General features: G+C 35.5%; 1 protein-coding gene across 4 annotated transcripts in view; it reads right to left on the bottom strand.

The window, feature by feature from the left end:
• The window catches only part of MKLN1 (muskelin 1), a 326,912-nt gene that overhangs the window by 120,085 nt on the left and 192,045 nt on the right, over positions 1 to 14,782 (bottom strand). For all 4 annotated transcript variants that reach the window (XM_061198731.1, XM_061198728.1, XM_061198730.1 and 1 more), the window contains one exon: positions 8,875 to 8,944. In XM_061198731.1, the coding sequence (XP_061054714.1) occupies positions 8,875 to 8,944 (70 nt within the window). The remainder of the gene's footprint in view (positions 1 to 8,874; positions 8,945 to 14,782) is intronic.

Below are 14,782 nucleotides of genomic sequence, written 5' to 3'. Positions count from 1 at the left end.
ATGCATAAAATATATGTAGATACTAGTCTATTTTATCATTTACTACCATAAAATATATACAAATCTATTATAAAAAGTTAAAATTTATCAAAACTTACACAAACCCTTACAAACTGTATATGCTGCCATTTGCAGTGAAGGGAAATGTAAACAAACAAAGTTGCAATATTAAATCATAACTGCATAAAATTAACTGCAATATATACTATACTACTGTAATAATTTCATAGCCACCTCCTGTTGCTATTGTGGTGAGCTCAAGTGTTGAGAGCATCTGCCTAAAATGCCATGTGATGCTTATCATCTCCATGTGAGCAGTTGTCTCTCCAGTAAATTGCATATCACAATAAGAAGTGATCTCTCGCAGTTCTCACATATTTTTCACTGTTTAGTGCAATACTGTGAACCATGAAATAAAACCATGAGACCCACACAAAGCGCCACTAGTAATGCTGGAAGTGCTCCCAAGAAGCAAAGAAAAGTCATGACATTACAAGAAAAAGTTGAATTACTTAATATCTACCACAGATTGGTGTCCGCAGCTGCAGATGCCCACCATTTCAAGATAAATGAATCTCAAGTAAGGCCCATTGTAATAAAAGAAAAAGAAATCCATGAAGCCATTGCTACAGCTATGCCAGAAGGCACAAAAACCTTGCAGTTTTCGTGAAATACCTTTTAATCTTATTTTGAAAATGTAGCTTTTATGTGGATGCAGGATTCCTATAAGAAAGGCACTACCTACAGACTCCAATGATTCGAGAAAAAGCAAAGTCATTATATGACAACTTAAAGCAAAAGGAAGGTGAAAGATCTAAAGCTGGAGAATTTAATGCTAGCAAAGGATGGTTTGATAATTTTACAATAGAAAAAGGTTTGGCTTAAAAAATGTCAAGGTAGGGCCTCCCTGGTGGCACAGTGGTTAAGAATCTGCCTGCCAATGCAAGGGACAAGAGTTCGAGCCCTGGCCCAGGAAGATCCCACATGCCACGGAGCAACTAAGCCCATGAGCCACAACTACTGAGCCTGAGCTCTAGAGCCCACAAGCCACAACTACTGAGCCCACGTGCCACAACTACTGCAGGCTGCGCGCCTAGAGCCCGTGCTCCGCAACGAGAAACCACGACAGTGAGAAGCCCGTGCACCACAACGAAGAGTAGCCCCAGCTCGCCACAACTAGAGAAAGCCTGCGCACAGCAATGAAGACCCAACGCAGCCAAAAATAAATAAATAAATTTTAAAAAAATGTCAAGGTATCAGGGGAATCAGTGCACCAGCCAACCTAGAGGCAGCATATGAGTTTCCAAATGCCATTAACAAAATCACTGAGGAGAAAGAATAGCTGCCTGAACAAGTTTTTAATGTGCCACATCCTGGGGAAAAAATGCCACAAAGGATATTTAAGGAAGGAAGTGAGCACCAGGATTTAAGGCAGGAAGGGATAGGCTGACTCCACTATTTTGTGTAAATGCAGTCGGGTTTATGATCAGGACTGCCCTTATCTATAAGGTTGTAAAACAAGAAGGCTTGGGCGAAAACCCTTTTTCTGGATTGGTTCCATTGATGCTTTGTTCTTGAAGACAGGAAGCGCTTTGCCAGCAAGGGACTGCCTTTTAAAGTTCTTTTGATATTGGACAATACCTCTGGCTACTCAGAACCCCATGAGTGCAATGTCAAAGGCATCAAAGTGGTCTACTTGCCCCCAAACACAATGTCTCTAACTCAACCTCTAGATTAGGGAGTCCTAAGGACCTTTAAGGCTCATTACACACGGTACTCCATGGGAAGGATTGCCAACGCTATGGAAGAAAACTCTGATAGAACATCATGGAAGTCTGGAAGGATTTCACCACTGAATATGCCATGGTTATTGTAGAAAAAGCTGTGAAAGTCATTAAGCCCAAAACAATAAATTCCTGCTGAGGAAAACTGTGTCTAGATTTGTATATGATTTCACAGGATTTATGACAGTCCATCAAGGAAATCCTGAAAGAGATAGTTGATATGGCAAAAAAGGTAGGGGGTGAAGGGTTTCAAAATATGGATCTTGGAGAAATTCAAGAGCTAACAGACACCACACCAGAGGAATTAACAGAAGATAACTTGATGGAGATGAGTGCTTCCAAACCAGTGCCAGACGATGAGGAAGAAGACACAGAAGAAGCAGTGCCAGAAAACAAACTGACATTAGACAATCTGGCAGAAAGAAGGGTTCCAATTATTCAATACTGCTTTTGACTTCTTTTACAACATGGACCCTTCTATGACATGGGCACTAAAACTAAAGCAAACAGTGGAAGAAGGATTGGTACTGTATAGAAACATTTTTAGAGGAATGGAAAAGCAAAAAAGTCAGAAATTACAGTGTATTTATGTAAGGTTACACCAAGTGTGCCTGCCTCTCCTGCCTGCTCTTGGAACTCCTCTACCTCTTCCACCGAGGCCACTCCTGAGACAGCAAGACCAACCCCTCATCTTCCTCCTCCTCCTCAGCCTACTCAACATGAAGATAACAAGGATGAAGACCTTTATGATGACCCACTTCCACTTAATGAATAGTAAATAATCATCATGCTGTACAATTAATAAACCTCTCTGTTGCATATATGTGTGCGTCGTCATGTGAAAATTTAGTAAGAGTACAGCAAGAATTATATGAAACGTTTCTGTGTCATCATCATTGCCTAAGTACTCATTGTGTAGAACACCGTGTGTAAGACTTGTATTGAAGTGGATAGCCTATCCTTACATAGGCATAAGGTGACTGACATTTCATACAAAATTAACAATGTTAGTTTTCTTACTGTTTGATAACTTTGTTTTCAAATAATTACATTATCATACAGTATGCTCCCCTCTCTCTAGTAATTGGAAAAACTAAGTGTCAGCCTATCATCACAGGTAAGTAGTTTTTGAGAAAATGTTAACAATGTTTCCAAAACTGTATTATGAATATGACTATAATACTGTATACCATAAAAATTTTATAACAACTCATTCATTAGTGTATAGGGTAGGGTACTGTGAAGCAACTGTATCAATTACACTAGGCTACCAGAAATCAACCATATTGCTGCTTCTTCATTATCAATGCATGAATAGCTATACCTGTAAATAAATATGAATTTCTTTTCCACATTTTACCTTTTCATTTTTAGTGTCTAGTGTTAGTAATACATATAACATCTACAGTGTTTTGTATCATGTGTGATGATATTGATGTAGGTACCGACACACAATTCATCTTGTACACAGACAACACACACTTATGATATTGATAAACATAGTACAGTACAGTAAATGTACTTTCTCTTCCTTATGATTTTCTTAATAACATTTTCTTTTCTCTAGCTTACTTTATTGTAAGATATAGTGTATAATACATATAACATACAAAATACGTGTTAACCGACTATTTATGTTATCAATAAGGCTTTGGATCAACAGTAGGCTATTAGTAATATTTGGGGGAGTCAAAAGTTACATGCAGATTTTCAACTGCATGGGGGTTGCCACCTCTTCACATTGTTAAAGGGTCAACTGCACCTCTACCTTATGATGCAGCAATTCTATCTCTAGATATTTACCCCAAATAAGCGAAAGTATGTATTATTTTTTAAATCTTATAAAAGAATGTTTATATAAGCTTTATTCATAATCACCCAAAACTGAAATATTGCAAATGTCCATAAACAGGAAAATGGATAAACAAATTGCGGCATGTCCATAGAACAGAATGGTATTCTGTAATGAAAAGATATGAAACATTGATGCACATAAGACATGGACAAGCATCCCCCCACCCCAAAATTCTGAGTATAAAAAGCCATGTACAAAACAGTATATATATACTCATTTCTATTAAATTTTAGAACTGGTAAAACTGATCTACAGCAAAAGAAATCCAAACAGTGGTTGCCTCTGGGAAGAGGGTGAGAGAGTTAAGGATTCACTGGTAAGGGACAGAAAGGATCTTCCTGACCCGATGAAAACATTTTTTATCTTGATAGGGGTGTAAATTATATTAGTGTGTGCATTTTTCAAAATGGATACTATACACTTAAGGTTCATGCATTTCACTATATGGAAATCATATTAAATAAAAATGTATTATTCAAAACATACAATGCTCTTTTCACACACTTGGGCAAAATACCATAAAGAAACTTCATAAATTTACTGGTATCCTGTTTCCACAGATAGAAATTACATTGAAATGCATATATTTTCTACTTTCTTCCTTACTTTGCAAGTAACTCTTATTCCTATAATATTCTTGTTATGGTTCATCAAACAGAGAAAGAATAACGTTAAGTGTACTGCAAAAGCTGTAACACACACACACATACACCCAACTGTATTAAGTAATCACTAAAGTTTTTTTTGACCTGCAAAATCAGAATGCCTGCAGTTTGTTAAACAACTTTAACTGCTCTCTCTCTAGCCCCAGAAAACAAAGAATATTACCTAATACCATACTTTTATTTAAACTACCTTAGAAGGAACTTATAATTGTAGTAGAATTATGATCTAATCTTTCTTAAAGCAATTATCAAGACATACGTAACTGCGTGTACATTTCAACCAACCCTAGGGTATTCCCCAGTCACCTTGAAAGACATATCTTCCATGGCAGTATCAGTAACTTCTATAAAACATATCTGATGTGGGAGAAGGGTGAAATTACTATCTTAAAGTATTTATAGGGTTTTCATTCATGCTACATTTACTCCCTCCCAGTACAGAGAGAGAATCCAGAATCAACAGCAATGTTTTCTCATTAGGTTTAAAAATATTTGCTCCCTACCACAATGAAAATGGCTTTCATTTTTTTCTGTTTATATAAATTATAAATATAAATTGAAAATGAGAATCAAAAGAGATAAAAGTATAAGAATAAAATTGAAAAGAAATTTAAAATTACCTAAATTCCATTATCCTGACACAACCACCACCATTTTGATGATGATTCATTTGAACTCTATGCACACACTCACACAGACACATACTTTACATAAGTCGAATGTCAAATACGTTGTTTTTGACGGGAATAACTTTTTAAAATAATTGTTTTATCTCTTTTTCCTATCTCATCTCCTCCTCTCTTAAATAACCAATGCCAACAACCAGATGTATATCCTATCATATCTTTATCTGGGCTCACTGTATCAAATAAAAATATACACATGTACATACACATATAGTGGTGAGGGAGGGAGAGTTGTTATTCAGGTAACAACAGTAGGATCTTATTATAGATGTTTCTCTGCATCATGCTTTTCTCATTTTATAGTGGAAATTCCTCCAAGTCAACTGGTATGAAGCCAGTTCATTTTATTTAAATGGCTGACAATATTCCATGAAAAATGTATCCAAGCATTCCCCAGTAGATGGGTTCTCTTTTTTTCTCCTGCGTCAAAATCTGACCCTCACTAACAGGGTGAAATAATAAATGTTTGTTTTTAACTGCTAATTTCTGCGGTCATTTGTTACACAGCAATTGATGACTAACACAGCACCCAAGGTCAAAAGAAATATCAACAGTTCTATTTCTTAAGTAGTTAGGCCCAAACAACTTAACAGGTATTAACACTTATGCCCTGACAATTTAGTAACCATCCAAAAAAAAATAATCAACGTATATTACAAGAAAAATATTTGTATTTTTACCTACCCCACTCATAACCCAGCACAAGCTTTAGAGAGAAGTGTTTAGGGTTCATTCACTCTCAAAACATGCCATACATCCTAGCATTCATGTACACACTTATAGTCCTTCCTCATTATGGGAAAAAAAGGAGTAGCTGAGAGGCTTTGATTTTGTTTTCCACCCCTCTCTAGATAACTGCACCATTAACTTCCTTATCTGCTTAAGTTGCATATACTAAACATAATTAAAATTTCTTACTGACAGAATCAAGCACTGTGAGCATCAAACAGTATATCCTAATAACAGCGATGCCTTAGATCTGTGCAGTCTAATACATAGCCACTACCCACCTGGGGCTATTTAATCTAAAATAATTAAAATTAAATAAAATTTAAAATTGCATTCCTTAGATGCACTAGCCTCATTTCAAGTACTCAATAGCCACCTGTGGTTAGCAGCTGCCGTATTATACAGTGCAGATTACAGAGTATTTTCATCACTGCAGAAAGTTTACTAGAAACACTATCCTAGAGGTTAATGAAATAGAGTATTCTTGCACTAAAGACCCCCCTAAATGTTATACTTTTGGTCTTCTATTTGTTACTTAGATTTTTCTGTCTTCTCCCTTATGACACTTTGTCAGTTGTCAACTTGCTGTTAATGTGCCTATCTTTCACAGCTACGCCCCCCATGCACAAAGCTGCTTCCAGTTGCTGAAACCGAAAGAAACAATCAACCAAACAGAATAACATTATATCCGAAGTGGATTCTTAAGAAAAGGCCCTTTGAACCTAAAATCTCATCACAATGCTTTTGATTTTTCAGAGTCCTCTTTTCCTTTCTTTCTAATTCTCAGACCTGTTCAAGATATGGTAAATGAATGGTTAGTTACAGCATAGTTGCTCCTCACTTTCACGGGTTTTGCACTTGCAAATTCATCTACTCACTAAAATTTATTTTATTTGTCACATCAAATTAATACTCTCAGTCATTCCTGGACATGCACAGAACAGCAAAAAATTTAAGTTGCCGGAAGCACACTCTCCCAGCTAAGGTCAAACAATGGACCCTATACCTTCTTGTTTTAGCTCTCATACTACAAACAAGTTTCCTTTTCATGGTCTATTTAGGCACATTTTAAAATATTTTTTTGTTTTCTGTTGGTGTTTCACTGTCTAAAATGATCCCCAAGTATAGTGCTGAAGTGCTGTCTAGTGTTTCTAAATGCAAGAAGGCTGCAGTGTGCCTTACAGAGAAAATATGTGTATTAGATAAGCTTCATTCAGGCAAGAGTTATAGTGCTAATGGCTGTGAGTCCAATGCTAATGAATAAACAATATACACAAAGTAAGGTATCTTTAAACAGAAATGCATATAAAGCAACATTATGTATTGACTGGTTAATGAAAATCTGTAACAAGAGGCTAGCAGGAACTTACTCTGAGTTACAGTGAAAGATCCACCAGACTGGTAAAATCTAAAAATCATCCATAGAAGTGATGGGAAGAACACAATGCACAACAACTTTCATACAGTGCCAGTCAGAGTATAAATTATACACCCATTTTGTAAAAACAGTTTTGCATTACCAGATAAAAGTTGAACACACATATCCTCTATGATCCAGCAATTGTACGCCAAGGTATATATCCTAAAGAAACTCTTGTGTGTGTGTACCAGGAAAAAACATAGAAGAATATTCATACCATCTTGTTCCTAAGAGCAAAAACTATAAAAAACTCAAAAGCCTATCAACTGAAAAATGGATAGATATATTTTGGCATACTTATATACTGGAATACTAAACAGTAGTGAAAACTAACAAACTATAATTATACTCGGCAACATTAATATCATAATGTTAAGCAAACAAACAAAAAGCTAGCCATAGAAGATGTATAATGAGTGATTCAATATATATTTATATAAAGCCAAAGCCAGACAAAACTCAAATCACAGGAATTTATAAACATATACATATATAATACTGTGCGAATATGCTTAACAAATACGAAATAATAATTACTGGGGTGGGATTAGAGGATAGATATAAGATGGCGCTCACAGGAAGCTTCAAAGGTTGTAGCAGTTTTCCATTTCTAAAGATGGTTAGCAAGTAAACAGGTATTTGGTTTATTATTCTTTATATTTTATATATAAGTGTGTGTGTATATGTGTGTATTCTTTGGATATATATTTTGCAATTAAACACTTAAACACCAGGTGATCCAAAAAGGTTTGTAAAAAGTAAAAAAACAATTAAAAAGGAAAAAGAAGTACAGAGACTAGGTTTCCAAGAATTACACTAGAATAAAAAAAAATAAAGTAAGTTTTATTTACCCATCTTCTTTACCTATCAGAGCATTAATTTCCTCAAGGATATGGACATAAGTGCTAATGCTGAAAGTGTAATATAACTGAAAAATGATTATTTTTTAATTCAGATGACATCGGACACCACTTGTCAAGGAAACAATTTAGCTCATGGTCCTGATGTCATCTAAATATACTAGTTTAGTAAAATAACAAACTATATTAAGCTTATTTTCCCTAAAAGGCAGTTACTGACTCACTGAGTCAAAGTTGAATTTACTAACATGTCCTTAAATATTTACAGAATGACTTGAGTTTAAGTGCAGTAGAAGTCACAACCTCTGCTCAGATCAGTACTCTGATCAGTTTCTACTCAGAACACTAACAGCACCTTAACCAGTTCTTTTTAGTTAACATTTTCCTCAAAACGTAACAAGAAACTTAGTTTTGCATCATTAGTAATCCAGAAAAAACATAAATTAGATTTTAAATGTTCCAGTAGAGAGAAGTATAAAGTCTATGCTTCATCAAATTCCACACTGTATTTGCCTATGAAATAAAAATTCTTCTAAAATGTAAACAAACAAAAAAAGAGGAAATAAAAATTTATCTCTGGGACTTCCCTGGTGGTCCAGTGGTTAAGACTCTGCGCTCCCAATGCAGGGGGCCCGGGTTTGATCCCTGGTCAGGGAACTATATTCTGCATGCTACAACTAAAAGAGCCCAAGAGCCCGCATGCCACAACTAAGATCTCACACAGCCAGATAAATAAATTAAAAAAAAAAAATTTACCTCACAATTTCAAAGACTGAATAAACAATTAATGGAATCTAGATAACTGATATCAGTTAAGTGCCTGCCTATTTAAACTCTGACTTCTGAATGGTATCAAGAGCTACACATAATCTTACCTGGGGAGGGTAGTTGCTCTCTGAAGACCACCTTGAAGACTGGTCATTTGGCTTATCCACTAAAATGTTCCTGAAATAAAGAAACGAAAATTATAGCAATTAATTAAAAGAATAAGTGAACAGGAATATGCAAAAAGAGGAATAATCTACCAGATGCTAAAATTATCACAAAGTTATATAATGTCTGGAACTTGAATAAGAAGAGAAAATTAAACAGAATAAGAAACACAGAAAATGTCTAGTAATTTAAAAATTTTAAAATATGATAAAGGTAGCATTTTAAACAATTGAAAAAAGTACTATATATATATGCATATATGTGTGTGTGTGTGTGTGTGTGTGTATAGCTCTACTTCACATCAAGTGACAAAATGAACTACAGCTGTATTTAGGAATTTAAGGTAAATAAAGTAATAAAATATCTAATAATTAATAAAATGCTCTCTCTCTCTCCCTCCCTCTCTCTCTCCCTCCCTCCCTCCCTCTCTCTCTCTCTTTATATATATATAAAATCAATCTTTGGATCAAAAAGGTCTTTTAAGCCCAACACCAAAAACAGAACTGTGAAAAAAGGAACTGATGTAAGTAACTTTGGAAGACAGTGCTCTCACTGGGAACTGTAACGCTAAAGACAAATAGAACCATACACAAAAACTGTATTTTAAGGACTTCCCTGGTGGCGCAGTGGTTAAGAATCCGCCTGCCAATGCACGGGACATGGGTTCGAGCCCTGGTCCAGGAAGATTCCACATGCCGTGGAGCAGCTAAACCTGTGTGCCACAACTATGGAGCCCACGCTCTAGAGCCCGCGTGCCACAACTACTGAGCCCACGTGCTGCAACTACTGAAGCCCAAACGCCTAGAGCCTGTGCTCTGCAACAAGAGAAGCCACCACAATGAGAAGCCCACACACTGCAACGAAGAGTAGCCCTCACTCACCGCTACTACAGAAAAGCCCGCACACAGCAACAAAGACCCAACGCAGCCAAAATTAAATTAATTAATTTTAAAAAACTGTACTTTATTTGATAAAGTTATTTCTCAGAGGAATATGGGTTAATTCTGAAACACTTTATATGTATACTGGGGTCAAACAAATAAGTAAATGAACGGTAGATGATGGGAGTCAAGCTTCTCACTTCGGAGTGGGAAGCTACAGAAAAGCAAGGGCAGGGAGATTGGAATGATCCTGATGGTACTGAAATAGAGTCAGAGACATCAGTGTGAACTCATATTTAGGTTTATATAGATACAGGTTCAGAAGTAATTATATGTGAATGTGCGTACATATACCTATGCACACTGACACAAATAGTATTCCTATCTCTGTTCACTAATAGAGACTATAAGCAGTGACACCCCCAGTAGCAGTGAGTACACCAATGTCAAATCTTGGTTTCTACATACCACAGTCCAATAGAAGGAAACAGGGATTCTTGGGGAAGTAGCTGATTCTAGGGTTAGAGCAGGGAATTCAGAAGATTAGCCTAGAGCATGTTGTAGTGCTCAAAACAACAACAGCAAAAGGAAGGCGGGGGCATGTCAAAGGGACACAGAGGAGCCAACATGAAAGAATGAATGGCCAAAGCTAAAATAAACAACAAAATAAATAACGTAGTATTGGATTAGAACCCAAAGTATAAATACCCCTGAGTCCATACTGATATAAATAACCTCAGTCTAACAATCAGAAAAACATCAGACAGATTCAAATTGAGGAACATTCAACAAAATACATGACCAGTACTCCTCAAAACTCTCAATATATTGAAAAACAAGGAAAGACTGAAAAACTGTCACAGACCAGAGGAGAGTAAAGAGACAAGACAACTAAAAGTAATGGTATCTTGGATGGGATCCTGGATCAGAAAGAAGACAGTGGAAAAACTAATGAAATCCAAATAAAATGTGGCATTTAGGTAATAGTAATGTATCAGTGTTGGTATCTCGGTTAGGACAAATGTACCATGGTAATATAAGATGTTAGCAATAGGAGAAACTAGGTGAGGGGCATATGGGAACTTTGTACTATCTCTGCAACTTTTCTGTAAATCTAAAATCATTCTAAAATAATGGGCCTTCTCAAAGGCCCATTTATTTATCTATCTTAAAATATAGATCTATACCTGTCACAGAGAAAGTACTTAATAAATGTCAAAAAGAATAACTTTTTTTAAAAGGCAGTACTATAAGGAAAAGAATTTTCTTTACATATATATCTCACAAAGGTAAAACATTAATACATAAAATAACCTCAAACAATACTAAAAGGTAAAAACCAACTAGAAAAATATAGGCAACATAAAACACAAAAGGCTAATTAAAATTTGAATGAAGAGCACTTAAACATAAATACCCCATATGAAAGTAGGCAAAACCCAAACATTCAAAATCAATAACCAAAAATTAGAGATTAAAACAAAGATATATATTAACCCTATAAAATTGGGTCTACTCTCAAAACAAAATGTGTTTTAATCATAATTGCAGCTGTTGGCCAGAGCTGGTAAAATGGCACTCTCATATTTTGCTGGTAGAAACGCAAATTGATACAACTTTTCAAGAGAGAATTTTAACATAATATATATAAAAAACATTTCAAATAGGCATATCCTTTTAAATAAAAATGATGATGACATCAGCCACGATGACAGTGATGATGTTTGCATCTAACATTTCTAAGCTTTTATGACATCTCAGACACTGGTCTAAGTGCTTTCCATACATAAACTATTACTGTCAAAGCACAGATTAAGAAACTGAGAGAGATAAATTAATTTGCCTAAGCATACACACCTAAGAAATAACAATTTGAACCCAAGGCAATCTGACTCTAAAGCCAACGCTCCTAATCACCATACTATACAGCCTCAGAATTATTTCACTTCTTGGAACTTAACCTAAAAAATAATCCAGGGGATTTAAATCATCCACATTCATCACAATACAATTTATAATAACAAACTGTGAACAACCTAATTGTCTAACAACAGAGGATGCGTTAAACCAAATTATGAAATATCTATGTTACAAAATACCATGTAATCATAATGTATTCCACAGCCTGACTTTATTGTTGGAAAATATCCACTACATAGTGAGTGAAGGGAAAAGGTAGTTTACAGTACATATACTGTAAATCAAGTGTTGTAAGTAATAATAATATTCATGCATGAAGAGAAAAGACAAAGAAGATATACTAAATTGTTAATGTAGTTCTCAATGGTGAGATTTCAGTGACTTTTTTCCTTCTTTGTGCTTTTTTGTACTTTTCAAATATTCTAAAATTAACACATCTGACACATTATCAGAAAAAAAGGTGTGTTTTATTAAGAATGAATTACAAAGCAAAGATGAGAACTCTATGAAAAGACTGCAGTACAGTTAAAAGCTAAAGCTAAAAAACTAGGAAAAAAATCACTCTGACATGAATGTTATAAAGCATGAAAGAAAACCTAATATATTATAACTATGATAAATTGGGACCACAAAAATCACAAAGTATAATAAATTGGAGGAGGGGAGATCAAATGACATTAAGTGAGTTAATTTCATCATTTTTCATAGCTCCTAAGAATAATGTTTCTGAAATTGATAAAAAGAAAAAAAGAGACTCAAGCATACTTAAGTTTAGAATAAAAACATACATATCTTATAAATTATTTGAGACAGAATATCAACAACAAAAAATAGCAAAAAGAAGGAAATAAAAGATTAAATGAAAGCAGGACACATTAAAAACAGAAAATTTTAAATAAAATGACAATATTAATACCAAGCATCTAGTACAGTCATACATATAAATGGTCTAAAATAACATAGTAAGATATCCTTTGGACTGGGTGAATAGTAGTAACATTACTATTACACGAAGGCACATACACAATAACAGTGACTCATGACAGATAAAAGTTATATAAGGCAGACACAATCTTTGTAAAACTAGGAGGAAGTTAAAGAAAAAGTATTAACTGGGATTAAAGGGGTCAAAGGTAGAGATAAAAAATACAATTTAAAAAAGTATGAACTGGATGAAAACAATAACTATAAAATTAATAGTTCAAGCCAAGATTGTGAGTCTTAATGAATTAAACGAAAACAAAAATAAAGCAAAACACAGTTAATATCAGAAGAAACTGATAAAAAACAGTAGCAGGAGATTAAAGTCTCTCAGCAACTAAAAAATTAATAAACAAACAACTATATAATGTCAAAGTAGTGGTAAGGATTAATAGCACTATGAAGAAGAATAAAGCAAAGTAGAAGAGAAACAGACCTGAACGATATGAGGGAGCTAGCCTTGTCATGATCTGAAAAATGAGCAGACGGATCACTAAATGCAAAGTCAAGGGGGCAAACAGTTACAATATGTTATGGTCTTGTGAATTTTGAAATGCCTATTAAACAGCCCATTAGAGATCGAGCAGTTGGATTATCTGAGGCTGAAATTCAACGAAAATGCCAGAGTTGAAAAAAATATAGAGAAACATCAGTGTATCAAATGCTAAAATATTTAGAGATATGACACTGAGTGAAACAACTCAGGGGATAAAAGAGAGCTAGAAGAGAAGCTGAAGGACTGATTAAGCTCTGGGGGTCCACTATTTAGGGGGTCCAGAAGAGAAAGATCAAGCAAAGGAGACTGAGAAGGGCCAAAGGTGAAGAAGATGAAAACCTAGAAACTGTAGATGCCAACTGAAGAAAGTATTTTGAGAACAAAGACGTGAAAACTATGTAAAATGCTGCTAAGAAGACAGGGGCTGGGTGGTATTCACCCTCATATGCCTAACTCGAAACTTAAATGCTGCCAAACAGAAAGTGCCTAATAAATATTTGATAAATATGAACAAATAAATAAACAGTACTAAAAGGAAAATAATTAAAGTGGTTCCATCAAAACATAGAGTATATTAATCCTTATTTATTATCTCTAATTTAAAGCTTATACTAAGATAAAAGAGAAATATGTATACTTGAAACTAATATAATATTGTATATCAACTATACAATTAAAAAAAAAGATAAAAGAGAAATATGATACAGATCAGAAACAAGGTGCAGCCTAAGGGGGCTTGGAAAGATGGAAGCTTGAAGATATTCCTGATGATCTCCAGCCCAACACTAAGTCAACTACTAAGTACCTCTCTTAAGCCCAGAAGGTGACAGAGGCCAGAACCAGAACTTTAAGAATTACCACAAAAGCTTAGCCCTAGGAGGACCATGAGATCCATGGATGCCTCTTTCCCCAAGAAAAAGGCATCAACCAAACGAGCATTCCTGGGACAACAGGCTGTCTCCCTGGCCCACAAAGATCTTCAGGAGAGCTTTAGCCCTGAAGATGAGAATGTACTTGCCCTCTTAGCTGAGGACATCTAGTTGCTGAGCGGTGTCTCCTGGTGACCTACAGAGAACTAACAATATAGGAAATGGTATATCAAAAGCCACAAGACAAAGACTTCCAGACTGCCCACTCTCTCTGAGGTATCGGAAGCCTCACCCAAAGAGTACACAATACAAAAAAGTTTGTATAGAAAATTGTACAAAAAGAGCCAAGAAAATTTATGAAAAAGAATAGTGAGGAGATCATTTTATCAGCTTTTAAAACACTTCAAATCCTCTAGAATTGGGGCTTCCCTGGTGGCGCAGTGGTTGAGAATCTGCCTGCCAATGCAGGGGACATGGGTTCGAGCCCTGATCTGGGAAGATCCCACGTGCCACGGAGCAGCTGGGCCCATGAGCCACAATTACTGAGCCTGCGCGTCTGGAGCCTGTGCTCCGCAACAAGAGAGGCCACGACAGTGAGAGGCCCGCGCACCGCGATGAAGAGTGGCCCCCGCTTGCCACAACTAGAGAAAGCCCTCGCACAGAAACGAAGACCCAACACAGCCATAAATAAATAAATTTTTTA

Source organism: Eubalaena glacialis, chromosome 8 (assembly GCF_028564815.1).
Source record: "Eubalaena glacialis isolate mEubGla1 chromosome 8, mEubGla1.1.hap2.+ XY, whole genome shotgun sequence".
Lineage (NCBI taxonomy): Eukaryota > Metazoa > Chordata > Mammalia > Artiodactyla > Balaenidae > Eubalaena > Eubalaena glacialis.
Note: the sequence above shows the minus strand (reverse complement) of the source record. Positions and strands in the feature narration are given on the sequence as shown.